Source organism: Triticum urartu, chromosome 3A, assembly GCF_056163025.1.
Source record: "Triticum urartu cultivar PI428250 chromosome 3A, HENAU_Tu73, whole genome shotgun sequence".
Classification (NCBI taxonomy): Eukaryota; Viridiplantae; Streptophyta; class Magnoliopsida; order Poales; family Poaceae; genus Triticum; species Triticum urartu.
Window position 1 is genome coordinate 651,197,272 of NC_141875.1, and position 27,191 is coordinate 651,224,462.

The window sequence follows — 27,191 nt, forward strand, 5'->3', positions numbered from 1 at the left end:
TTCAGAAAATATTGTTTGGTTTCACAGATAATTAAGAGTGGCTCATTAAAACTAGATTATGGAGGGCAATGATTTCCCCCCTCCAAGCTCATTAGTTCCTGAGAAGTATTTAACATTTTTTTACAGAGCTTGCCTAGGTAGTACCAGCTTGGCAGATAGTTTCTCTCCAGCACCATTCTGATACTATTTGAGAATATGACAAATACTTGTTTTCATAAAATTGTCTCAGGTACCTTATTGTGATTGACGATATATGGAGTACAGAAGCTTGGAATAGTATTCAGTACATGGTTCCACAGAATGATCTTGGCAGTAGAATTATAACGACTACTCAAATTGAGAATGTAGCTGCTGCTTGTTGCAATCGTCGCCATGACCGTATTTATAAGATTGAACATCTCAACAACCAAGACTCAAGAAGATTATTTTTCAGGAGAGTTTTTGGTACAGAAGATACCTGTCCTGAGCATTTTGAGAAAATTTCAGAGGAAATTTTTAGGAAATGTGGAGGTGTTCCTTTGGCCACAATAAGCATAGCTAGCCTGTTGGCTAGTCAAGCAGTTATGCTAAGGACAAAATGGGAGATGATATTAAGTTCTTTAGGTTCCATGTTGGAGGAGAACCCTGCTTTCAGATGGATGAACCATGTCCTAAACCTTAGCTATAATGATCTCCCTCATGATCTTAAGACATGCATGCTTTATCTTGTTTCATTTCCTGAGGATTCTATCATTAGGAAGGACCATTTGTTAAGGCGATGGATCGCAGAAGGCTTCGTCATGGAAATACCTAGTCAAGATCTAGAGGATATTGCTGAAGGCTATTTAACTGAACTCATCAATAGGAGTATGATTCAACCTGCGTCTTTCGGTGAGGGTGGGGAGTTGATGTCTGTCCGGGTGCATGATCTAATGCTAGAGCTTATTACCTCAAAGTCCAGGCAGGAGAACTTCATCACTACAACAAATGACCTGAAGGCCAGGCCTGGAGCTTTGGAAATTCGTCGCCTCTCCCTTCACTTCAGCAATGCAGAAGATGACAATGTTCTGGGAAGCATGGAACTCAAGCAAACTCGATCGCTCATATTTTCAGGCATTGTTCAAGACATACCATGTATACGGAAGTTTGAACTCGTCCGAGTTATGGATCTTGAAGCTAGCTTTTCTAGGAATATTTCATGTGACCTGACTGGCATGTGCAGACTCTTTTTACTGAGATATTTGAGGATCAGAGGTAATTCCTTCAAACTGCCTGATCAAATACGAACACTGAAACATCTGAAGACACTGGAACTGAATGGCAACCTGCTTCATGTTCCGTCGGATGTCTTCGAGTTGCAGTCCTGTCGCATCTGATTGTTCCAGGCAATGCTGAGCTGCCTGACGGAATGGGTAACATGAGAGCTCTCCGCACTCTGCGTGCCTTGGATGTTGCAGGGTGTCCCATGGATAGGCTTCGAGCTTTGGGCGAGCTAACAAATCTAAGGGATCTTCAACTGAGAGCATCTCCAGCTACACCCCCAACAGGCCCCTTTTTCGGCGCCGGCGTCCAAAAAACAACACAGTCACGCCGTCAGGAGCTCAGTTTTCGCCGGTTAGGGCCAAAACTGGCGCCGGCGGACCCAGGCAGAACCCGGCGCGCTGGGGGTGGGTGGGGGGGGGCGGTGGCGCCGAGGCGATCGTTTTTTGCGTGAAAGAAGGCGGGCCCGCCAAGTAAGCGACCCGCGGCTCGTCGACCTCACATCGCCTTGGTTTTTCGCGGGAAATCAATGTCAAGGTTGCTGCCAGTCAGCCTTTCATTGATTCCTCACCGGCGGCGTTATGCGGCGACGCGCCCCATCCTTGCCACACGTACACACGGCGCCACCCCCGACAGCTATATAAAGCAGCGCCTCCCTCACCGATGGACACACCTGCCCGCAGCCCCTCTCTCCTCGTGCAAAGCCACTGCTGACGAGCCCTCTTTCCTCTCCCTCCCCGTTCACCGCCGGCGAGCCATCGTAGACGATGGGCGAAAGGTTCCCCGCGACGGGGCGGCAGTGAATGTCTTCGGCCGCTGCTCTCTGCATGAGTGGGAAGCCCATCTCCTGCACGAAGCCAACTACCCGGCGCCTCCCGACATGCGCGCGCTGGAGCGGTGGAGGCTCAGCGTCGGGGGCGTCCTCGTCCCCCCCCCCCCCCCCCCCCCGTAACACCCTCGATGCGACTATATCTCCCACGTGTCGAGGCACGACTTAGAGGCATAATCGCATTGAAGGCATATGTCGCAAGTTAGGCAATCTTCACAACATCCCATGTAATATGATAATAAAAGGGGAGATAACATAGTTGGCTTACACTCGCCACGTCAATCAAGTACATAAATAACAATACATCATCCAAACACTCATGGCCGGACTACGGTGCCAAAATAAAAGATAACCCAACATGCGACACGGTCCCAATCACCCCCAACTGGGCACCACTACTGATCATCAGGAAAGGAAACACAGTAACGTTGAGAGTCCTCGTCGAACTCCCAGTTGAGCTCAAGTGCGTCTCTTGGAGCGGAATCATCAGGCCCTGCATCTAGTGTAATAGTAATTTGTGAGCCACAGGGACTCAGCAATCTCGCACCCTTGCGATCAAGACTATTTAAGCTTATAGGTAAGGCAAGGTAAATATATATGTGGAGCAGCAACAAGCGACTAGCAAATATGGTGGCTAACTTATTCGCAAAAGAGAGCGAGAAGAGGAGGCAAAGCGCGAGCGAGAAACTAGAGAGCAACCTGCGCAAACATTACTCCAACACCGTGTCCACTTCCCGGACTCCGCCGAGAAGAGGCCATCACGGTAACACACTCAGTTGATTCATTTTAATTAAGTTAAGGTTCAAGTTATCTACAACCGGACATTAACAAATTCCCATCCGCCCATAACCGCGGGCACGGCTTTCGAAAGTTCAAATCCCTGCAGGGGAGTCCCAACTTAGCCCATGACAAGCTCTCACGGTCAACGAAGGAATAGACCTCCTCCCAAGACGTTCCGATCAGACTTGGTATCTCGGTTCTTCAAGACACTTCGACAGGTTAAAACAAGACCAGCAACACCGCCCGAATGTGCCGACAAATCCCGATAGGAGCTGCACATATCTCGTTCTCAGGGCACACTCAGATGAGCTCTCCATACAACTAAAACCAAACCTCGAGTTTCCCCGAGGAGGCGCTGCACAGGACTCTAGCTTGGACCAACACTCAGAGGAGCACTGGCCCAGGGGGGCTAAAATAAGATGACCCTCGGGTTTCGGAAACCCAAGGAAAAAAGAGGCTAGGTGGCAAATGGTAAAACCAATGTTGGGCATTGCTGGAAAAGCTTTAAACAAGGCGAACTATCAAGGGGTTCCCATTATAACCCAACCGCGTAAGGAACGCAAAATCCGGGAACATAACACCGATATGACGGAAACTAGGGCGGCAAGAGTGGAACAAAACACTAGGCGAGAGGCTGAGCCTTCCACCCTTTACCAAGTATATAGATGCATTAAGATAACAAGATAATATAATGATATCCCAACAAGTAAATAAATGTTCCAACAAGGAATAGCCTCCGATCTTCACCTGCAACTAGCAACGCTATAAGAGGGGCTGAGCAAGGCGGTAACATAGCCAATCAACGGTTTGCTAGGACATGGTGGGTTAGAGGTTTGACATGGCAATTTGGGAGACTTGAAAGCAAGTGGTAGGCATCGTAGCATTGGCATAGCAAAAGATCGAGCAAACTAGCATAGCAAAGATAGTAGTGATTTCGAGGGTATGATCATCTTGCCTGCACAGTTGTCAGAATTGACTGGATTCTCGAAAGCAAACTCAACGGGCTCCTCGTTAGCGAACTCGTCTCCCGGCTCTACCCAAACAAGACAAACAAGCAACAAGGACACAAATCAACCACGTGCAACTCAAACAACATGATGCGAAGATGGTATGCTATGCGGGATGCATATGCAAGATGTGACTGGGAATGCAAGAACCTGGCCTCAACTTGGAAATCCAAGTGTGCCACTAGAAAAATGAGATGAAATCGCTTGAAAACGATATAAAGAACGCCGGAATCGGAGTTATGGTTTGGAAATGGCAAGCGATTCAAATATGGCCACGTTCTGCGATTTACAGCAAGTAGCCATCTAAATGCAATGAGATGAACATGCTACAGCACCCAAACATGACAAAAAAATACATGGCAGGGATGCATTCAAGATGCTTGACAAAAGTCTAGCACTGAGCTACGGCGAAATCATCCATTAACAGGTTCAAACAAGCATGGCAAAAATGCATATGGAAAACAGGTCTCAGACTTACTGAAATTAACACTTGTTTGGAATCTCAGATCAGGTAGCACACTTCGGAGCAACAAAACTATATGCTACAGGACCTGAACATGGCAAAGTAAAGCATGGCATGGAGCTTCTCAAAGAGCTTAACAAAAGTCCCTTAGTGACCTTGAGCCAAAAGGGATCAGAAAATACAATTGCAAGCATGCGAACATAGCAAAAACATAATCAGTTTTCAGACTTAGTGAAAACTGACACATGCTGAAACATAACTCAAGTAGGCATGTTTACGAGCTCGATGCACTCAAAACGGATCAAGTCATGATAAGCTAAGCATACATATATCAATAACACACAAAATGCAAGCTAGACATGGCAAGAACAATAGCATAGCATGCACGGATCAACTACAACATCATCAGCAAAATTGCAAACAAGTTGACAATCTGCCTAGATTCACAAAGTAGTAAAAGTAGAGCTCGATTGACTCAAGCTAGGGTGCTCCATAAATGCAAACAAAGACATGGATGGATAGAGCACTATAATATTAACAAAACATCCTTACTGATCATCCTCAGAAGAGGCACGGATCACTAGGAAACAACATGAACATATGACAACATGAGATAAACAGATCAAGGACTTAGTGGAAATGCTAAGTCCCTGAAAACAGAATTACCAAGTGCACCACTTTGCAAGCTTGTGCTAGTCACCACACACATCACAAAAATACATGGGTTGCACCTCTGGAAAGATGGCAAAAACCCTCAACAAAACACATGTAGAGCATCAGGGCATATCATGCACACAATAATCATGGCAAAAATGACAAATATCTAAATGGAGCAGCAGATCTGACAATTATCTCAAGTAGCCCTCTTCTAGCAGCACTTCGGGCATCAAGATGAACTCAAATAAAAATGATGCAATGGAATGAAATGATGTACTCTCTGAGGCGAACATTTTGATATGCTATATGTATGAATCGGAGCTACGGATGCAAAGTTACGAGGCTATGAACATGGGCATATGGATTAGGGTTTCGAGAGAAAAAGTCAACCCGAGGAGATATTTTCAGATCTGGATCCAGTGCACGGAAACCGAGGTCCGCCGAAATCTTCGCCGGAGTAGAGCTCGAGGGCGCCGGGGGCTTGCCGAAGAAGAGGACGGGCGTGGGGCGGCGGTTGCCGGGGCGGCGAGCACCGCGGTGGCCGGCGATGGCGGCAGCATCGCCGGGCGGCGATGGCGCGAAGGCGGCGGGCGGCCGGACTTGACGAGGTGGCGGCGGAGCGGCGGGCGCCGGCACCGGCGTCGGGGGCGAGGAGGCGCGGGGCGGCGCTGGCGGCTGCGGGCGCGCGGGCCGGGGAGGGCTCCCCGCGGCCCTGCGGGCTTCGGCGGCGGCGCGGTGAAGTGGGGCACGGCCCGGTGACGTGGCGTGCAGCGATTGGGCGAGGGGTCGGCGGCGGACGTGTCCGGCCGGCGTGGAGGCGATTTTTTTAGGGTTTTGAACGAGGGGGATCCGGATTTCGGGGAAGGGGTCTATATATAGGCATAGAGGGAGCTAGGAGAGTCCAAATGAGGTGCGGTTTTCGGCCACGCGATCGTGATCGAACACTCTAGATGATGGAGAGGGTTTAGGTGGGTTTTGGGCCAAATTGGAGGGGGGTTGGGCTGCAACACACACGAGGCCTTTTCGGTCCCTCGGTTAATCGTTGGAGTATCAAACGAAGTCCAAATGATACGAAACTTGACAGGCGGTCTACCGGTAGTAAACCAAGGCCGCTTGGCAAGTCTCGGTTCAATCCGGAAATGTTTAATCCCCACACATGAAAGAAAGCTAGAAAAGACCACCGGAGGAGAACGAAGCACTGGAATGCAAAACGGACAACGGGGAAAATGCTCGAATGCATGAGATGAACACGTATGAAAATGCAATGCACATGATGACATGATATGAGATGCATGACAACGATAACAACACACGGAGACAAAGACCCGAACCCGAGAAAATAAAATAACTTAACGCCGGAAATGGCAAGAGTTGGAGTACAAATTGGGAAAGTTACATCCGGGGTGTTACAACACTCCACCCCTACGAAAGGATCTCGTCCCGAGATCTAGGACTGAAAGAATGCCGGGTACTCAGAACGGAGGTGATCCTCGCGTTCCCAGGTAGCTTCACGGTCGGAATGGTGTGACCACTTGACTTTGAGAAATTTGATTGACTTGTTGCGAGTCTTGCGTTCAGTCTCTTCAAGAATAGCAACTGGGTGCTCACGATAAGAGAGATCTTCTTGGAGCTCAATGTCCTCGAAGTTGACGGTGCGGTCAGGAGTCTTGAAGCACTTTCGAAGCTGAGAGACATGGAACACGTCATGTACATTTGCAAAGTTTGAAGGAAGCTCGAGTTGATAGGTGAGGTCGCCTCTCTTGCTGACAATCTTGAAAGGTCCCACGTATCTAGGGGCAAGCTTCCCTTTGATACCGAAGCGACGAGTACCTTTCATAGGAGAGACGCGGAGGTAAATATGATCTCCGATCTCGAAAGCCAAATCACGGTGCTTACTATCATAGTAGCTCTTCTGGCGGGATTGGGCTGCTTTGAGGTTATCACGAATGACTTTGCACATTTCCTCTGCCTCTGTGATTAAGTCATTACCCAAAAGCTGACGTTCACCGGTTTCAGACCAGTTGAGAGGGGTACGGCACTTCCTGCCATACAGAATTTCAAATGGGGCCTTGCCCGAACTTGCTTGAAAACTGTTGTTGTAGGAGAATTCAGCATAAGGAAGACAATCCTCCCACTTCATGCCGAAGGAGATCACACAAGCCCTGAGCATATATTCAAGAATCTGGTTGACACGCTCGACTTGACCGCTAGTTTGAGGATGGAAAGCTGTGCTGAAGCGGATGTTGGTGCCCATGGCCTTCTGAAAAGAATCCCAAAACTTTGAGATAAAGATGCTGCCACGGTCTGAAGAGATCACTTGTGGAATACCGTGCAGAGAGACAATCCGAGAGGTATAGAGTTCCGCCAATTGAGCTATAGTGATCGACTCTTTGATAGGCAGAAAGTGAGCCACTTTGGTGAGTTTGTCAATGACAACGAATATAGCATCATTGCCACGCTTGGACTTTGGAAACCCAGTCACGAAGTCCATCTCAATGTGGTCAAACTTCCATTCTGGAATGGCAAGAGGTTGGAGGAGACCAGCTGGCCTTTGGTGTTCTGCCTTCACTCTTCTGCAGACATCACATTCATTCACGAATTGAGCGATCTCGCGCTTCATTCGAATCCACCAATAAGCCTGCTTGAGGTCCTGATACATCTTCGTGCTCCCAGGGTGGATGGAGAGGAGAGAATTGTGAGCCTCGTTCATGATCACTTTACGGAGGTCACCTTTGAGTACAACAATACGATCCTCGAAGAAGAGAGTATCCTTGTCATCAAGGCGGTAGCACTTGTACTTGGGTTGACTCTTGGCAATCCCAATCTTCACCTTTTTCACCATAGCATCAAGAAGCTGGGCTTGGCGAATCTGGTCTTCCAAGGTAGGAGAGACTTGAAGGTTGGCGAGGAAACCTTGAGGAACAACTTGCAGATTAAGTTTGCGGAAAGCTTCACAAAGCTCGGGTTGATAAGGCTTGAGAATCAGACTATTGTAGTAAGCCTTTCTGCTCAATGCGTCAGCAATTACATTGGCCTTGCCTGGAGTATACTCAATACTCGGATTATACTCTTGAATCATTTCGACCCATCGAGTTTGCCTGAGGTTGAGATTAGGCTGAGTGAAGATGTACTTGAGACTCTTATGATCAGTGAAAATGTCCACTTTTCTTCCCGATAGAAGATGTCTCCAAGTCAAAAGAGCATGCACAACTGCCGCCAACTCGAGATCATGAGTGGGGTAGTTCTTCTCATTAGGCTTCAACTGGCGAGAGGTATAAGCAACAACTTTCTTCTCTTGCATCAACACTGCGCCAAGACCTTGGAGAGAGGCATCACAAAAGACCTCGTACGGCTTGGATTCATCAGGCGGAGTCAGAACTGGAGCAGTGATCAATTTCTCTTTCAAAGTGTTGAAAGCAATGTCACACTCCGGAGACCAAATGTACTTGACGTGCTTCTGGAGAAGATTTGAGAGAGGCTTCGCGATCTTAGAAAAGTTTTCAACGAATCTTCGGCAATAGCTTGCGAGACCGAGGAAGCTACGGAGTTGCTTCACGTTCTGAGGAGGTTCCCAATTCACAATTGCAGACACCTTCTCAGGATTCACGGCAATGCCCTTGGCAGAGATGATATGACCAAGATAAAGAACCTCATCGAGCCAAAATTCGCACTTGGAGAACTTGGCGTAGAACTGATGTTCTCTGAGCTTATCAAGAACCAAACGCAAGTGCTTGGCATGATCTTCCTTGTTCTTCGAGAAAACTAGAATGTCGTCGAGATAGACCAAAATGAAGTCATTGGTGTAGGCGTCGAAGATGAAGTTCATCATGCGAGAGAAAGTCGGAGGAGCGTTGACGAGACCAAAAGACATGACAGTGTATTCATATGAACCAAAGCTTGTCCTGAAAGCCGTCTTGGGATCTTGCTCACGGATTCGAATCTGATGATAACCCATACGGAGATCAAGCTTGGAGAATACTTGGGCACCTTTGAGTTGTTCGAACAGCTCATTGATGTTGGGAAGTGGGTATTTGTTCTTGACGGTCTTCTTGTTCAATGGACGGTAATCAACACAAAGTCGGTCCGTTCCATCCTTCTTCTTCACAAAAAGAACACCACAACCCCACGGAGAAGAACTAGGCCGGATGAGACCCATTTTCTCTTGAATATCGAGTTGCTTCTTCAGCTCCTTCAACTCTTCAGGTCCCAGCTTGTAAGGACGCTTGCACACAGGTTCCGTGCCGGGCTCAAGATCAATAACGAATTCAACTGGCCGATGCGGAGGCATTCCTGTAAGCTCTTCTGGAAAGACGTCTTGATATTCGCAAACGACTGGAATTTGAGAGATGGCATCCAATTCACCCTTCTCATTGAGAGAAAACAGACGGATGGTATCATCACGAGCGGCAAAGACAATTACATCCTCAGACGAATGAGTCAATTGAATCTGCCTGGCAGCACAATCAAGATGTGCCTTGTGCTTAGAAAGCCATTCCATTTCGAGAATAAGATCAATATCCGAGTCGCCCAGAACAATAGGAGAAGCTAGAAATTTGTAGTCGCCCAACGTGATAGTAATATCCGGGACGCAGAAATTAGCTGTCATTTGCTTGCCTGGTGACACGATTTGCAAAGAATTTTGCAGATACTGATAGTCGCACTCATACTTTGATGCAAAAGGTTTGGAAATGAAGCAATGCGATGCACCAGTGTCAAAAAGAACTTTTGCAGGAACATCGTTAACAGGAAGGTTACCCATGATCACATCTGACGAGTCCTCTGCCTGAGCTGCGTTCACCAAGTTGACCTTGGCGTGCTTGGGATTATGCTTGACCACAGCTGTACTTGCCGATCTGACAGGAGGAGGAGGAGGAGGAAGACGCCTCTGGTTGAAACACTTGTTGGCATAGTGACCCTTCTGTTGGCACTTGTTGCACGTGACCTCTGAAAGCGGACGGTGGTACGAAGCACTCGATCTTGGAGCTTGAGACGAAGTCTTGTTCTGAAAGCCAGGGTTGGGTGGGTGGGAAGATCCACTGCCACCTTTGCTCTTCTGCTGATACGGCTGACGAAACGGAGGAGGAGGAAGCCAATACTTCTGCTGCTTGGCCACTTGAGTAGAGGAAGAAGGAGTAACATCTCTGACTCGCTTCTTGGAAGCATCACACCTCAACTGAGCAGCCTCTTGCTTCAGTGCCATGTTGTAGAACTCATCGTATCTCAAGGGCTCGAAGAGGACAAGAGCTAGCTGAATTTCTTCTCTGAGACCACCTCTGAACTGGTATATCATGCTCTTCTCATCAGGTACGTCCTGCCTGGCAAAGCGGGCGAGCTTCTAAAACAACTTGTTGTAGTCATAGACAGACCAAGAGCCTTGCTTCAGGTTGCGGAATTCCTCACGCTTGCTTTCAACCACGCTCTGAGGAATATGATGAGCTCGGAAATCTCGACGGAAATCATCCCAAGTGATAACACGTCCACCTCTGGAGTCCTTGTACTGCTGGAACCATTCTGCAGCTTGATCTTTGAGTTGGAAGGAAGCGAACTTGACAAAGTCCTCAGGCCTGACGTTACTGCACTCGAAATGCTTGCACAGATCCACAAGCCAATCGTCAGCATTGGTTGCCTCAACACAATTGCTGAAAGTCTTTGGCCCGTTAGCAAGGAACTGGTTGAGTGTAGCAAAGTGATTCTAATTGTTGCCTTGGTTCCCTTGGTTGCCTTGATTGCGCTCTTGAAGAATTTGCATGATCAACTGTGTGTTTGCATTGGTTGCGGCCATCACAACTTGCCATGCCTCCGGAGGAGGTGGAGGTGGTGGCGGATCAGGATTCGGAGTCGTGCGCGTTGGAGGAGCCATCCTGAAGAGGTTGACATCCATTAGCACATTGATAGACAAATATTGAAGCTGAATCCAACGGAATGAAAATTGCAACCTATAGTCTTCACATTCGAACAAAATGAACGAATGCATTCCTCTTGAAATGGTCACATATCCATAAATTGAGAAGCCACTTAGAATTAAGATAGAGAAATAAATCAACAAGGTACGGATCAAGAACGAATAATCGGTAAGAAATCCCAATCTCAAACCAATATCCGTGGAAGAAGAACTAGAGCTAATAGAATTCCCACCTATGAAACTCCCGAACCTTTCCGGTTATGCAATCAGGTGTTGGGGATACAGGGGAAGCATAATATCTCACCCAATTCTAGCAAATCCTACATCCAGCTGTATCCATCCTTCAACACATAACCAAGAAAAACTTCGGAAACCATCTACCTCAACCTTAGAAAAGCATCCGTTATACAAGTTATGGCGATACTCCCGAACTCCCGCCCCAGTACTGGGTGGCGTCGAGGTTATCTCACCAACGAACTGCATAAAAGAGATTTTCGATGTCGGCGTACTAAACTCAGGTATTCCAGAACTGCAACGATAAAATTATGACGACAACACCTCAGAGCTCAACTCCCCGGGACACTTCCACTAAACCCCTGACAGGAGGCACCAAGACAATGTTCTCATCATAAAACCATCGCAATGATTCCAAGATACCCGCGTGATCCTAAAATTTTTTTAGTGAAATTTGAGAAGAGAAGAGTCAAAACTCTACGTCAGGATGCCTTACCAGAGCGATGAGGAGACTGGGAAGTAAAAAGAATTCCTAAGCTCTCCGATATATAATTCCTAAATGACTCAAAACATTTTTCTAGACACAACTCGACCGCTAAAAACGATCAAGCAATGGGGCTCCTAAGGTCGGGGAAGGCTCTGATTACCAACTTGTAACACCCTCGATGCGACTATATCTCCCACGTGTCGAGGCACGACTTAGAGGCATAATCACATTGAAGGCATATGTCGCAAGTTAGGCAATCTTCACAACATCCCATGTAATATGATAATAAAAGGGGAGATAACATAGTTGGCTTACACTCGCCACGTCAATCAAGTACATAAATAACAATACATCATCCAAACACTCATGGCCGGACTACGGTGCCAAAATAAAAGATAACCCAACATGCGACACGGTCCCAATCACCCCCAACTGGGCACCACTACTGATCATCAGGAAAGGAAACACAGTAACGTTGAGAGTCCTCGTCGAACTCCCAGTTGAGCTCAAGTGCGTCTCTTGGAGCGGAATCATCAGGCCCTGCATCTAGTGTAATAGTAATTTGTGAGCCACAGGGACTCAGCAATCTCGCACCCTCGCGATCAAGACTATTTAAGCTTATAGGTAAGGCAAGGTAAATATATATGTGGAGCAGCAGCAAGCGACTAGCAAATATGGTGGCTAACTTATTCGCAAAAGAGAGCGAGAAGAGGAGGCAAAGCGCGGGCGAGAAACTAGAGAGCAACCTGCGCAAACATTACTCCAACACCGTGTCCACTTCCCGGACTCCGTCGAGAAGAGGCCATCACGGTAACACACTCAGTTGATTCATTTTAATTAAGTTAAGATTCAAGTTATCTACAATCAGACATTAACAAATTCCCATCCGCCCATAACCGCGGGCACGGCTTTCGAAAGTTCAAATCCCTGCAGGGGAGTCCCAACTTAGCCCATGACAAGCTCTCACGGTCAACGAAGGAATAGACCTCCTCCCAAGACGTTCCGATCAGACTCGGTATCTCGGTTCTTCAAGACACTTCGACAGGTTAAAACAAGACCAGCAACACCGCCCGAATGTGCCGACAAATCCCGATAGGAGCTGCACATATCTCGTTCTCAGGGCACACTCAGATGAGCTCTCCATACAACTAAAACCAAACCTCGAGTTTCCCCGAGGGGGCGCTGCACAGGACTCTAGTTTGGACCAACACTCAGAGGAGCACTGGCCCAGGGGGGCTAAAATAAGATGACCCTCGGGTTTCGGAAACCCAAGGAAAAAAGAGGCTAGGTGGCAAATGGTAAAACCAATGTTGGGCATTGCTGGAAAAGCTTTAAACAAGGCAAACTATCAAGGGGTTCCCATTATAACCCAACCGCGTAAGGAACGCAAAATCCGGGAACATAACACCGATATGACGGAAACTAGGGCGGCAAGAGTGGAACAAAACACTAGGCGAGAGGCTGAGCCTTCCACCCTTTACCAAGTATATAGATGCATTAAGATAACAAGATAATATAATGATATCCCAACAAGTAAATAAATGTTCCAACAAGGAATAGCCTCCGATCTTCACCTGCAACTAGCAACGCTATAAGAGGGGCTGAGCAAAGCGGTAACATAGCCAATCAACAGTTTGCTAGGACATGGTGGGTTAGAGGTTTGACATGGCAATTTGGGAGACTTGAAAGCAAGTGGTAGGCATCGTAGCATTGGCATAGCAAAAGATCGAGCAAACTAGCATAGCAAAGATAGTAGTGATTTCGAGGGTATGATCATCTTGCCTGCATAGTTGTCAGAGTTGACTGGATTCTCGAAAGCAAACTCAATGGGCTCCTCGTTAGCGAACTCGTCTCCCGGCTTTACCCAAACAAGACAAACAAGCAACAAGGACACAAATAAACCACGTGCAACTCAAACAACATGATGCGAAGATGGTATGCTATGCGGGATGCATATGCAAGATGTGACTGGGAATGCAAGAACCTGGACTCAACTTGGAAATCCAAGTGTGCCACTGGAAAAATGAGATGAAATCGCTTGAAAACGATATAAAGAACGCCGGAATCGGAGTTACGGTTTGGAAATGGCAAGCGATTCAAATATGGCCACGTTCTGCGATTTACAGCAAGTAGCCATCTAAATGCAATGAGATGAACATGCTACAGCACCCAAAAATGACAACAAAATACATGGCAGGGATGCATTCAAGATGCTTGACAAAAGTCTAGCACTGAGCTACGGCGAAATCATCCATTAACAGGTTCAAACAAGCATGGCAAAAATGCATATGGAAAACAGGTCTCAGACTTACTGAAATTAACACTTGTCTGGAATCTCATATCAGGTAGCACACTTCGGAGCAACAAAACTATATGCTACAGGACCTGAACATGGCAAAGTAAAGCATGGCATGGAGCTTCTCAAAGATCTTAACAAAAGTCCCTTAGTGACCTTGAGCCAAAAGGGATCAGAAAATACAATTCCAAGCTTGCGAACATAGCAAAAACATAATCAGTTTTCAGACTTAGTGAAAACTGACACATGCTGAAACATAACTCAAGTAGGCATGTTTACGAGCTCGATGCACTCAAAACGAAGCAAGTCATGATAAGTTAAGCATACATATATCAAGAACACACAAAATGCAAGCTAGACATGGCAAGAACAATAGCATAGCATGCACGGATCAACTACAACATCATCGGCAAAATTGCAAACAAGTTGACAATCTGCCCAGATTCACAAAGTAGTAAAAGTAGAGCTCGATTGACTCAAGCTAGGGTGCTCCATAAATGCAAACAAAGACATGGATGGATAGAGCACTATAATATTAACAAAACATCCTTACTGATCATCCTCAGAAAAGGCACGGATCACTAGGAAACAACATGAACATATGACAACATGAGATAAACAGATCAAGGACTTAGTGGAAATGCTAAGTCCCTGAAAACAGAATTACCAAGTGCACCACTTTGCAAGCTTGTGCTAGTCACCACACACATCACAAAAATACATGGGTTGCACCTCTGGAAAGATGGCAAAAACCCTCAACAAAACACATGTAGAGCATCAGGGCATATCATGCACACAATAATCATGGCAAAAATGACAAATATCTAAATGGAGCAGCAGATCTGACAATTATCTCAAGTAGCCCTCTTCTAGCAGCATTTCGGGCATCAAGATGAACTCAAATGAAAATGATGCAATGGAATGAAATGATGTACTCTCTGAGGCGAACATTTTGATATGCTATATGCATGAATCGGAGCTACGGATGCAAAGTTACGAGGCTATGAACATGGGCATATGGATTAGGGTTTCGAGAGAAAAAGTCAACCCAAGTAGATATTTTCAGATCTGGATCCAGTGCACGGAAAACGAGGTCCGCCGAAATCTTCGCCGGAGTAGAGCTCGAGGGCGCCGGGGGCTTGCCGGAGAAGAGGACGGGCGTGGGGCGGCGGTTGCCAGGGCGGCGAGCACCGCGGTGGCCGGCGATGGCGGCGGCGTCGCTGGACGGCGATGGCGCGAAGGCGGCGGGAGGCCGGACTTGACGAGGTGGCGGCGGAGCGGCGGGCGCCGGCACCGGCGTCGGGGGCGAGGAGGCGCGGGGCGGCGCTGGCGGCTGCGGGCGCGCGGGCCGGGGAGGGCTTCCCGCGGGCCCTGCGGGCTTCGGCGGCGGCGCGGTGAAGTGGGGCGCGGCCCGGTGACGTGGCGCGCAGCGATTGGGCGAGGGGTCGGCGGCGGACGTGTCCGGCCTGGACGGACGTGTCCGGCCGGCGCGGAGGCGATTTTTTTAGGGTTTTGGACGAGGGGGATCCGGATTTCGGGGAAGGGGTATATATATAGGCATAGGGGGAGCTAGGAGAGTCCAAATGAGGTGCGATTTTCGGCCACGCGATCATGATCGAACGCTCTAGATGATGGAGAGGGTTTAGGTGGGTTTTGGGCCAAATTGGAGGGGGGTTGGGCTGCAACACACACGAGGCCTTTTCGGTCCCTCGGTTAACCGTTGGAGTATCAAACGAAGTCCAAATGATACGAAACTTGACAGGCGGTCTACCGGTAGTAAACCAAGGCCGCTTGGCAAGTCTCGGTCCAATCCGGAAATGTTTAATCCCCACACATGAAAGAAAGCTAGAAAAGACCACCGGAGGAGAACGAAGCGCCGGAATGCAAAACGGACAACGGGGAAAATGCTCGAATGCATGAGATGAACATGTATGCAAATGCAATGCACATGATGACATGATATGAGATGCATGACAACGATAACAACACACGGAGACAAAGACCCGAACCCGAGAAAATAAAATAACTTAACGCCGGAAACGGCAAGAGTTGGAGTACAAATTGGGAAATTACATCCGGGGTGTTACACCCCCCCCCCCCCGCTGTCCGACGTCACGCGCCTCGACTACTTCCAGACCGAGATCTAGCGTGCGCGGTCGTCGCTGACGGAGGAGCAGCGGGCCCTCCCGGAGTACGCCGCCGGCAACCACAAGGCGTGGGCGGCGTACTTCAAACGCCGGCAGGCGGAGCGGGTAGCCTCCACCAACAACGCGCTGGTGGTGCGGGGGACCAAAAACAGCGACGGTCGCCGCCTGTGGTGGGGCGCCCTCGACCGCACACTCCACGCCGTTCTTGAACACCTGGAGGGCAGCAACTAGCCTCCGCTGACATACTTGGCCGCCCCAGTCCCCCGCCGGAGTGGCGGCCAATGGATGCCGACGAGGACCGGCTCCTCTTCCTCCTCCTCCCACTCCTTCGGGTCGCCGGCGCTCTTCAGCATGAAGGCCGAGCTCGCGGAAACGCCGCTCGGCCGACACACACGCAGCACCGGCATCATCATCAACGAGGGCGGGCGTGCCTCCTCCTCCTCGGCTCCTCCCCGCTTTGTCAAGCCGAAGACGGAGCCAGGGCTCGCTGCCGTGAAGACAGAGCCGGAGCTCGACGAAGAGGCGGCCATGAAGTGGGCGCGTGAAGATTGGGCGCGGCTGGAGATGGAGCGCCAGCGCCGCGCCCTGGCAGAGATCGCCATGCGCCGCCGTGGGCGCGAGGAAGGGGGCGTCATCGTGCTTGAAGACAGTGACGACGACGCGCCGCCACCGGCCAAACCTGTCCGCCAGGGCGACCCCGGGCAGGGGTCCAGCCGCGTGAAGAAGGAGCAGGACGACGACGACTACGCCGCGCTCAGCGATTTTTTTATTTGGTAAATTTTAAGTTTTCTATGTAAAAAAATTTAGAACGCCGAAATTTATCTCCTGTTTAGGAAAAAGGGTTTCCCCTCGCTTTGATTACAAAGCAACCATCAGTTACAACCAATGATAGATGCTGGGGCGGAAGCAGCACAATCACGCCCAAAAGAAAAGAAAGAAAAAAAAGAAAGGAAACAAATGCCGATAACGGTGGATCAACAAAAACGACGAAGCATCGCGACCGCTGCGTCCACCGAAAATCGTCCCCCAAGCTCCGAGACTCCGAAGCGCCGGTACCAATCAACACCTCCAAGAAGGGACGCGACGATGACGACGCTGTTGCCAGGGGTTTCCCCCGGTATGCGGTGAGGAGAGAGGAAGGGTAGCCCTGACGCCCTCCAGGAAGGTCCGGTGGTACCCTCAGGCGCCACCGCATTGGTGTCGGCCAAGCCAATAGGGATTTCTCCGGATCCCCTCCTCCACCTCAGGCACTCCGGAGCTCGCCACCAAACCGACCACCACCCTGCGCCAACACGGACACGAAGCTTCCCACGCTGTCTCACCACGGTACCGCAAATATGGCCTGCACAACGAAGAAGGGGAGCCGAGACTAGGGCAGCAACACCGTCAGCATACTGGAGGGCCCCACCTCCACCGTCCATGACGGTAGCCGACCGGACGCCAAAGCAGGAGCCTACCGGGCCCGTGGCCCCACAGGCCCGGTCAGGCCCTCAGAGGCCTGGACAGCTCCCGCCTCCGCGCCGCAGCTGGCACGCCGTCGGCGTCGCTGCCCCCCGTCCGAGCTGCTCCTCCTCCTCACCACACAGACGACGACGAAGCCACGCCGGAGGCCGGCCCGCTAGGACCCAGATGGGGCCCGTGGGCCCTGATCTGGGCTGGGGGCGCGCCACCATGCTGTCTGGCCGCCAAGGGGCCACACCACCACCGCGCGAGCCGCCGGCCACCGCTGCTGGGACGCCGGGCCGACATCAAGCCGAGGAGCACCGCCGCCGCCCCCACGCCCCGGGCAGGGAGCCGCGCGCGCGGGGACAGGCAGGCCCTGCCGCCGCCAACACCACCCGGCCAGCGCCGGGGGCGCCCGTCGGCGGCGGCAGGGAGGGAAGGAGAGACGAGGGCGGCCGAAGGCGGGGCGTGGCTCGCGCCGCCCGGGCCACCTCCCGGGGAGGCGGCACGGAGCGGATCCGGGGGAAGGGAGAGGGGGGGGAGGGGGCGGGGGCGGCCGGCGGTTGGCGGCGGTGGCGGGGCCTAGGAAGGCCGGCGGCGGCGGGGGGAGGGCGGGAGGAACCCTAGAGCGTGCGTCTGTGTGTAACTGGTCATTATCTCCTGTTTGCCGAATCTTTGTAATGTTTGTCAAATTTTAGCTGACTTTATTTCAAAAATATTTAAAAATGGGCGACTGTGGGCGATCCTAGGGGCGGCGGCTAGAAACCCGTTCGCCACCACGCCGATTTTTAGTGCCGGTTCGCCCCAGGTGGCGATTTTCTGAGCCTCTAGAGGGCCAACGGCTGGAGATGCTCTAGGCTATCAGGTACATAGAGGTGGCCAAGATCCTGATGCAGCTGAACATAAGGAAGCTTTGGTGACCTCCCTAGTCAATCTCGGCTGCAACCTCCGGTCCTTGGCTTTCTCTCGTTATTCCTGGCGCATGACAAAGGATCGTCACCGCTGCTGGGTGGTTTCCTGCTATAACGAACTTCGCATTTCATCATGATAAGCCATGTCTCAGGTTTGAACCAGAGGCCATGCAGAAGATGCAAAAGTTGTCGCTTGAATTCGATGTTTCTCTAGTGAAAAATGGTGAAGATTTACCTTCTGGCATCGAGCATCTGTCAACCTTCAAACAAGTGTTTGCATATTACAGCTTGTCCAACAGCACCTATGATATTGAGGAGCAGATGAAGACCATCATTGGCAAGCATGCAGGCCAGCCGAGTCTTGAAATCAAAAAAGCACGGGGTGCAATTAGAGTGTATATGGGAAACCCCGACTTGGTATAAACATTTTGGTGAGTTAAATTTGAAATATGTATGTGCTATTCAGCTCAGAGACGAAAAACATTGCACAAATGTCTTGAATTCATGATGTGTTATGTACTTCCTCTGTAAACTTATTTTGTTATCCAAAGAGCAGCTAACTCGTAAAAATGCTTTTTATTGACTGCTATTGAGTATTTGCATGTGTGTGCGAGCAGTTGGTAGAATTCCATTTTTATCCATATTTGTTTGCTCAAAAACCATGTTTGTTGGACTGATATTAGTAGTATTATCATTTTAACAGATGCACTTGGATGACAAAACTGATGCCTATTTTGACTGACGGTAACCATACAGAAAAAAGAGGTTGGTGTTGCGCTTCTATCAGTTTTGTTGTTTAGCTGACACATGCACATTCATGATTTAAACTGAGTATCAAGTCTGTGCCTCAAATAATATATTTTTCACTTGGGTTTGGTGTGGCGCTCAAATCAGTCATGTACAGCTCAGCTGCTCAAATGTCGCCTTGTGTTTGCATATATTCGGCGATCCATTTGATAGTCTATATGCAGTTAACTAATAGAGCTCGTGGTCCATGCATAGAATTCAATACTGGGGCAGCCAAGTTAATTTAATGTTTTTCCTTTGTCTATAGCCTCTTACAAATACTGAAATACCCATCATGGATCTGGATGCCTCGACCTGTTCACCCACCAACCCCAACTTAGCTCGAAAAATCGCCATGGCCGAAGAAGCTCAAAGCGAGAGCAACCGCAGCGGCGGCACGGAGGAAGGAGGAGAGAGCCTTGTTGCAGAGGCGCGAGGAGTCTATGTCATGTATCAAGGCTGCTGGCTGCGACCCCGGGCCATGCAAAGCGTCAAGTTGGTGCAAGAGCACTTCAAGGCTCGCCCCGACGACACCTTCCTCGCCACGTTCCCGAAGTGCGGCACCACCTGGCTCAAGGCCCTTGCCTTCACCATTACAAACCGCTTCGACCACGCCGCCACCAGTGACACCCACCCGCTGCTCACCCGCCACCCTCAGGACTTCGTGCCATTCCTCGAGATGCCCTACCGCCAGCTCCACCCTATCGCCGACCTCGAGAAGCTCGCCTCCCCGAGGCTCCTCGCCACCCACATGCCGATCACACTGCTACCTCCGTGCGTGTCTAGCCTCGGTTGCCGTGTTGTGTACCTGTTCCGCGATCCCAAGGATGTGTTAGTGTCCTTGTGGCAGTTCACCAGCAAGGTACACACGGAGTACACCATTGATAGAGCATTTGATTCGTTTTCCGAGGAGTTAATTGCAGAGAAGTACCACAATTCAGGCATCACATGCAGATTGGTACCAAGATTGCTAATTTTTATATGTCAGTACCAACATTGGTCCAAGTTTTTGCAAAAAGATCTAAATCACGTATAAATACGTATTGACAGTGTATCTGACCGAGGGGGCCCGCCTGTCGGGTGCCTATGTGGCAGTTTTTTACAAAAAACCTCCTAGCTTTATATGTAATCACATAAATGCCCAGTTCTCCACGGACTTGTTTGAAAGTTTCCGGCGAATTGATAGAGCATTTGATTCGTTTTCCGAGGAGTTAATTGCAGAGAAGTACCACAATTCAGGCATCACATGCAGATTGGTACCACGATTGCTAATTTTTACATGTCAGTACCAACATTGGTTCAAGTTTTTGCAAAAAGATCTAAATCGCGTATAAATACGTATTATAATAGCAGAAACGAAAAATGCCGCGCAAGGAGGGTTCGAACCCACGACCTATCGGTCTGCAACTGAGCGCGCTAGCCACGCCGACAGGGACGACCCAGCGACGGATATGAGGCGAGTAGTCTTTTATAAGCGCTTTAAGACCTTGGGCCGGAAGTTGATCTTAGCGAAGCTGCGCATCATCCAAAATTTATGTCTCTTCACTCAGGCCTAATACACAGTTTTTTTAGTTACTCGTGTATTAATTGTATTTTCTTCAATGCGCAGTTACTTGTTTCTCAAAAATTATAATTTCAATGCGCAGTTACTTGAAAAGTAGACAAAATGTATTAAAAATAATTGTGTAATCATAATAAATGTTTGAAATGCATTAAAACTGTTCAAATTTTATTAAAAAATCAACGTATTTCTTAAAATGCAAGAATTATTTTACACGCTAAGTTCTTAATACGTGCTGAAACATTTTTTGAAATATACATTGTCGAAATAATTCATCATGTCTAAGAAAATGTTCACCAAAAATTACAAAAATTTCACCTTGCATTATGTCAAATATTCATCATATCTTAAGAAAATTGTTCAACGTATATTAAAAAAATGTTAGCATGTATTGCCAAAAGTACATTATATTTAAAAATGTTCACCATTTGGAAAGAAAAATACATCATGCATTAAAACATGTTCTCTATATGCAAAAAAAAGTGCTCGGCGTACATTAGAAATTGTTCATGCGCATTTGAAAACATGTTCACAATATTACTGAAGCCGATCTTAAAAAATGTTCCAAGTGAGTGAAAAAAGAAGAATAAAAATAAAGAAAAAGAAAGAAAACTTCATCGGTTTCTAATAAAGTTCATAAAATTTTAAAAATACTATCTATTGTGAGAAAGAGAAAAGTTTATCAAATTTTAAAAGAAAGAGAAAAGTTCATCGATTTTTAATAAAGTTCATCAAAAAAAAGAAAGAGAAAAGTTCATCAAAATTTAAAAATACTATCTATTGTGAGAAAACTTCATTCTGTTTTAATAAAGTTCATCGATTTTGAAAAAAGTTCGTCGATTTTCAAAAGAACTTCAATGATTTTGATAAATTCACTGATTGTGAAGAAGTTAAATGATTTGAGAAAAAGTTCGTTAATTTTGAAACAAATTCATAATTTTGAAAAAAGTTCATCGATTTGGAAACAATGCTTGTGATTTTGAAAACAACTTAACGGATTTTGGAAAACATCTTGCGAATCTAAACAACGAAAAAAATGAAAAGAAACGAAAAAAGAAGGAAGAGTAAAAAGGCAGCAAGTGTGTAACTGAATGAAAAAAAAAATATTGCAGGCTTTGCTTGGCCCAGCTGCTTGGCCCAGCTGCCCGGCCCAGCGTGTATGTGGCGTTGTGGCTAGCCCGCGCAGACCTACGACGACCGCTGGCGGGTCTCAGGTTCGAATCCTCCTCGCGCGCGTTTTCTCGTTTCGGTTATTTATTATTTGTTCAGTTCGCCGGAAACTTTCAAACAAGTCCGTGGAAAACTTGCGAACGAAAAAAATCCCTCTTAATAGCGATTTTCCTGCGAAATAATGGGCATTTATGTGATTACATATAATGCTAGGGGGTTTTCTGCAAAAAAACTGCCACATAGGCACCCGACAGGCGGGCCCCCTCGGTCAGATACACTTTCAATACGTATTTATACGCGATTTAGACCTTTTTGCAAAAACTTGGACCAATATTGGTACTGACATGTAAAAATTAGCAATCGTGGTACCAATCTGCATGTGATGCCTGAATTGTGGTACTTCTGTGCAATTAACTCTTTTCCGAGGGGCTATCCCCGTACGGGCCTATCTGGAAGCACAACCTTGAGTTCTGGAAGAAAAGCATAGCAGAGAGTGACAAAGTTCTTTTCTTGAAGTATGAGGAGATGAGGGCCGAACCGGTCAAGCACGTCAAGATGCTCGCCAAGTTCCTCGGTGTCCCCTTCACCGAGGAGGAGATGAGATGTGGAGTTGTAGAGGGTGTCGTGCACCTGTGTAGCTTCGATAAGCTCAGGAGCATGCCGGTCAACTCATCGGGAGTAACTGATAGAATTGGTGGGGTGCCAATGGAGAACTCTTCCTACTTTAGGGTCGGGAAGGTCGGTGATTGGGCAAACCACTTGACGGAAGAGATGTCAAAGAAGCTGGATGCCATTGTTGAGGAGAAGCTGAGAGGATCAGGTCTCACATTTTGACATCTCGGTGTCATGTTGAACTATGTGCATGCTTGTGCAACCAAAATGTGTGTTCTCAATAATAATGTGAAAGACTATGTACGTGATGTTTTGTTAACCTTTTGTTTTCCCTCGTTGACTATGTTGCCTTTTGAGATACGAGCAAAACTTTTGTGCAAAAGGTGATGCGAGTTGATGGCAACTGCTATGGGGACCGTAACACCTCATGGTCCCAAAAAACTGACCGCCCAGCTCAACCAATAAACTACTACAAGAGCGGTTGCTAGCAGATCCCCTAAAATTAAAATTTCCTTAAATCCCCCCCCCCCTCAAAAAAAATCTCCCAGTCTCCTAGTTTTAGTCTAGCTGTAGGCGTTCTCAAGAAAAGTTCCGCACCCTCCCGCTCGGCCTCAGCTTTCCTGCCCAACACCGACGCTGCCGCCCCTTACCGCGACACTGGTCGTCCTCGGGCCCGATGACCGGCGGAACATAAAGACACTCCCCCGTTGCACCCTGGGCCACCCCCGCCGGTGCCAGAGACCTATCACCGATGAAGAATTTGGTGCCACAACACCGAAACGATGACGACAAGGGATTTACTTCATCGACAAAGGTTCGTCGTCGATGACTATTGTCACTTACACAACCGCAACCTACCTATCACCCTTTCTCGAGCCGGCTGACAAACGGCAACGTCGGCTAAGGCGAAGGACAACACGACATGGTCTCCTGCTGCCATGCCACCACCCTTTTCACCTCCGGTTTTTGAGGATGGCTTGGATCCGGACTAGACCACGAGCGAGGCCAATGTTCTTGAGGATATGCTCGAGAGTTTTTTTTTTCCTTTTTGGTTTGCAATTACTTTAAAGAGTGATGCATGATTTGATATTAATTGCTAGGTTCCTTTTGCTTTTGTAGTGAGCAATTGAATGATGATGCCACCACTTTAATGGAAGAATTTAATGTAACCCACAACTTTGGCCTCAATGACATTGCCATGTCAATGCGACGTACCCAAACGAGAAATGCCAAGGTAGTGGAGGAGGTTGAGGAAACTCAAGTAAACAAGAAAAGGGGTGTAGGGCGTGCAACTACAAGACCGAGGAAGAAAATGTTTGTGTGAATCTTGGGTGAACATCACTCTCGATGCCACAGTCGGTGCCGACAAAATAAAGGATAAATTTTGGCAAAGGATCGACGTGTAATACAATAACAATGAGACTATTTCCATATCAAAGGATTGAGAAGGAACTTTGAAGCCACACCAAAGAGACAAAGGCTCAACACCAATGTTGATGATAATGACTTGGTAGAGAACCTATCCACTCATGTGTTTTCGGATGGATCAAAATATGGAAATAATGTCAAGAAGAATGGTGTGTCACAACATAAAAAAGAAAAGTTGATTGCAATGGTGGAGGTGAAAAGGGCATTAACGGCCGAACAGAAGGAGGAGAAGATGGCTTGTTTCTATGAGATGAAGTTGATGGAAGAGGAGAACTGGAAGGCAAAGATGACAACCGAGGATAGAAAGGTGCTACCGGAGGGAGAAACAAATTGAACTAGAGGAGAAAATATTGTTTCAATTGGAGGGTGAGAAAAAGAAATGGGAAATATTGTGATTGAGGAGCAAAGATTGCAATGGTGGCCGAGGAGCAACGGAACAAGAGGTTGGCTGAGGAACATGCTACCATGTGGATGGATCCTAGCAGGATGCATGACAAGGCAAGATAATATTAAGAGTTCACTCGTGGGGACATCTTGGCTAAGTTGTGTGGTGGTGGCGGCAGTGGTGCTGCCGACGGTGACGACACGAGTGATTGAGGTCCATTTGAACTACGATAGCTTTTGCTCCACCATGTATTAATGTTTATTTGGAATGAATGTGCCTTTTAGCACACATTATGGCTATGTTTGAAGGATTCAACAAACTTAATTTCCGTTCGTAGTTGAATTATGATTTGTCAGCATCTGAATTCTCTATGTTCGTATTGAAATATGATGAATTTGTTTGAGTAAACATTTTAAAGAATTGGCAAAATGATAATTTTATGATAGGGAATCTGCTAGCTAAGCAAAAGTAATTCCCTAAATAAATTAGGAAAATGGGATAAAGAAGATTTTTGACTTTTAGAATAGGGGATCTGGTAGAGATGCCCTCAGGGAAGTTTATGACAATGCAATTAGTCTTTTTCAGGGAATGTCAGTGCTATTTGTCATTTGTGGAATTATAACTGCTAGCAAAAACATGTGCACGTGTTACACAACTCGTCCAATAAGCCATGAACATGGTATGGTGGCAAGTGAGGAGTAAAATCAATCTTGCGGTTCATAGGAATGGAAGATTTAGATGAGCAACTACTAAGTTACTAAGCAACCTACAAATGATGGGTTGCGGTGGCTTGGGGCTACGGGGATCGTTCGTGGGGCTTGTTTGTAAGAGTGTGCTTCGTTGTGTGAGGGGTTATGGGCATACTCGCCGGTAACTGTGGTGTTCGTGTAGGGCTCATGAGAACACCACCAGTACGCCAACGTTGCGACATGTAACAACAACACGATGACCCATCCAACGCCTTTTCATCACCACGAAGGCCATACCCATAATGTGGAAAGAACACCGGTCAATGAAATGATATCAAAGCACATGTAAAATTTCATTTAAAAAATACAAAAACACATTTTGATTTTTTTTAAAAAATCTGAAAAAAAATTACACATGAACCTATGGATGTGTAGTACACGCCTTAAATTTTCATGAAGAAATACGTTCTGGTTCAAGCTACACACAAGAAAACATGTCTTCCTAGCACATGAAATCTATTCATTATAAAAGTCTGATTTTCTTTATACAGCTCACACTAATGCGTATTTGATCATGAAACCTTTTACAGAAATGTAGTATACATCTAAATGTTCATCTCTATTTATTTTCAGATTTTTTGAAACTTTAGAACATTATTTTTGAAGTTTTCAGAAACAGGGCTCCATGGAGCTCAGGAGCAAGAAATCCACTCTCCCCGAATAATTCATTTTTTTTTTACTTTGTTTGGTTTGGCTCACTGCGCTCAAGTTAATCATGTACAGCTCAACCGCTCAAGTGTCGCCTTGGGTAAGCATATCCGGCGCCCACTTTGACACTCATGTGCAATTAAACTAGTAGAGCTCGTGGTACATGCGCACAATTCAATACTACTAGGGCGGACATGCTACTTTAATGTTTTCCCTTTATCTATAGCCCCTTACAAATACCAATGCATCTGGTCGTGCTCACTATCAAAATCACCCACCAACCCCAGCTCATCTCAAAAATTGGCCATGGCAGCAGCTCAAAGCGAGAGCAACCATACCAGCATCATGGAGGAAGGACAAGCGAGCCATGTTGCAGAGGTGCGAGGAGGCTGGGTCCTGTATCAAGGCTGCTGGCTGAGACCCCACAACGTGCAAAGCATCATGCTCGTGCAAGAGTGCTTCAACGCTCGCCCCGACGACACCTTCCTTGTCACGTTCCCAAAGTGCGGCACCACCTGGCTAAAGGCCCTCGCGTTCACCATCACAAACCGTTTTCGCCACGCCGCCACCAGCGATGACCACCCGCTGCTCACCCACCACCCTCAGGACCTAGTGCCGTTTCTCGAGATGCCCTACCGCCAGCTACAGCCTCTTGCTGATCTTGAGAAGCTCGCCTCACCTAGGCTCCTCGCCACCCACATGCCGATCACATTGCTACCTCCGTCCGTGTCTAACCTTGGATGCCGTGTTGTGTACCTGTGCCGCAATCCCAAGGACGTGTTTGTGTCCTTATGGCACTTCACCAACAAGGTAGGCGTGGACTACACCATGCCCATGGATAAAGCATTTGAGTTGTTTTCTGATGGGCTATCCCCGTATGGGCCTATATGGGAACACAATCTTGGTTTATGGAAGAAAAGCATAGCGGAGAGCGACAATGTCCTTTTCTTGAAGTATGACGAGATGATGGCCGAACCAGTCAAGCACGTCAAGATGCTCGCCAAGTTCCTCTGTGTCCCCTTCACCGAGGAGGAGGTGAGCCATAGAGTCGTGGGGGATGTCGTGCACCTGTGTAGCTTCGATAAGCTCAAGAGCATGCCAATCAATTCATCAGGAGCAATTGATCGGATTGGCGGGCTGCCAATGGAGAACTCTGCCTACTTTAGGACCGGAAAGGTCGGTGACTGGGCAAACCACTTGACAGAAGAGATGGCAAAGAAGCTGGATGCCATTATTGAGGAGAAGTTGAGAGGATCTGGTCTCATATTTTTGACAGCTCGGTGTCATGCTTAACTTTGTGTGTGTGTGTGTGTATGTGTGTGTGTGTGTTTGTGCAACCAAAATAAGCGTGAAATACTATGTACTTTGATGTTTTGTTAACCTTTTATTTTGTCTCATTTATTCCGTTGCCTTTTGAGATATGAGCAGAACCTTTGTGATGCCATTGTTGAGGAGAA

The 27,191-nt window shown here is 47.8% G+C and overlaps 1 protein-coding gene and 2 pseudogenes across 2 annotated transcripts; all 3 read left to right on the forward strand.

The window, feature by feature from the left end:
• Positions 1-287: 287 nt before the first annotated feature.
• Positions 288-1,355, forward strand: LOC147981100 (disease resistance protein RGA5 pseudogene; annotated as a pseudogene).
• An 18,132-nt stretch (positions 1,356-19,487) lies between these two features.
• Positions 19,488-22,862, forward strand: LOC125545756 (cytosolic sulfotransferase 15-like). 2 transcript variants are annotated; one of them, XM_087513795.1, is made up of 2 exons: positions 19,488-20,100; positions 22,339-22,862. In XM_087513795.1, exons 1-2 carry the CDS (start codon positions 19,537-19,539, stop codon positions 22,744-22,746), a joined length of 972 nt encoding a protein of 323 aa, XP_087369921.1. In that variant the 5' UTR covers positions 19,488-19,536; the 3' UTR covers positions 22,747-22,862. The 2 variants fall into 2 exon arrangements, with proteins under 2 accessions (XP_087369921.1, XP_087369920.1); XM_087513794.1 differs by having other exon boundaries at positions 19,488-20,043; positions 22,429-22,859.
• Positions 22,863-25,991: 3,129 nt separating this feature from the next.
• Positions 25,992-27,131, forward strand: LOC125545755 (cytosolic sulfotransferase 15 pseudogene; annotated as a pseudogene).
• Positions 27,132-27,191: the final 60 nt, after the last annotated feature.

What these genes read in the sequence shown, in the direction of transcription:
- LOC125545756 (XM_087513795.1), top strand. Translation starts at nt 19,537, where the DNA reads ATGGCCGAAGAAGCTCAAAGCGAGAGCAACCGCAGCGGCGGCACGGAG. An exon ending in CGTTTTCCGAGGAGTTAATT is followed by an intron (nt 20,101 to 22,338) that starts GCAGAGAAGTAC and finishes CTCTTTTCCGAG; the next exon opens with GGGCTATCCCCGTACGGGCC.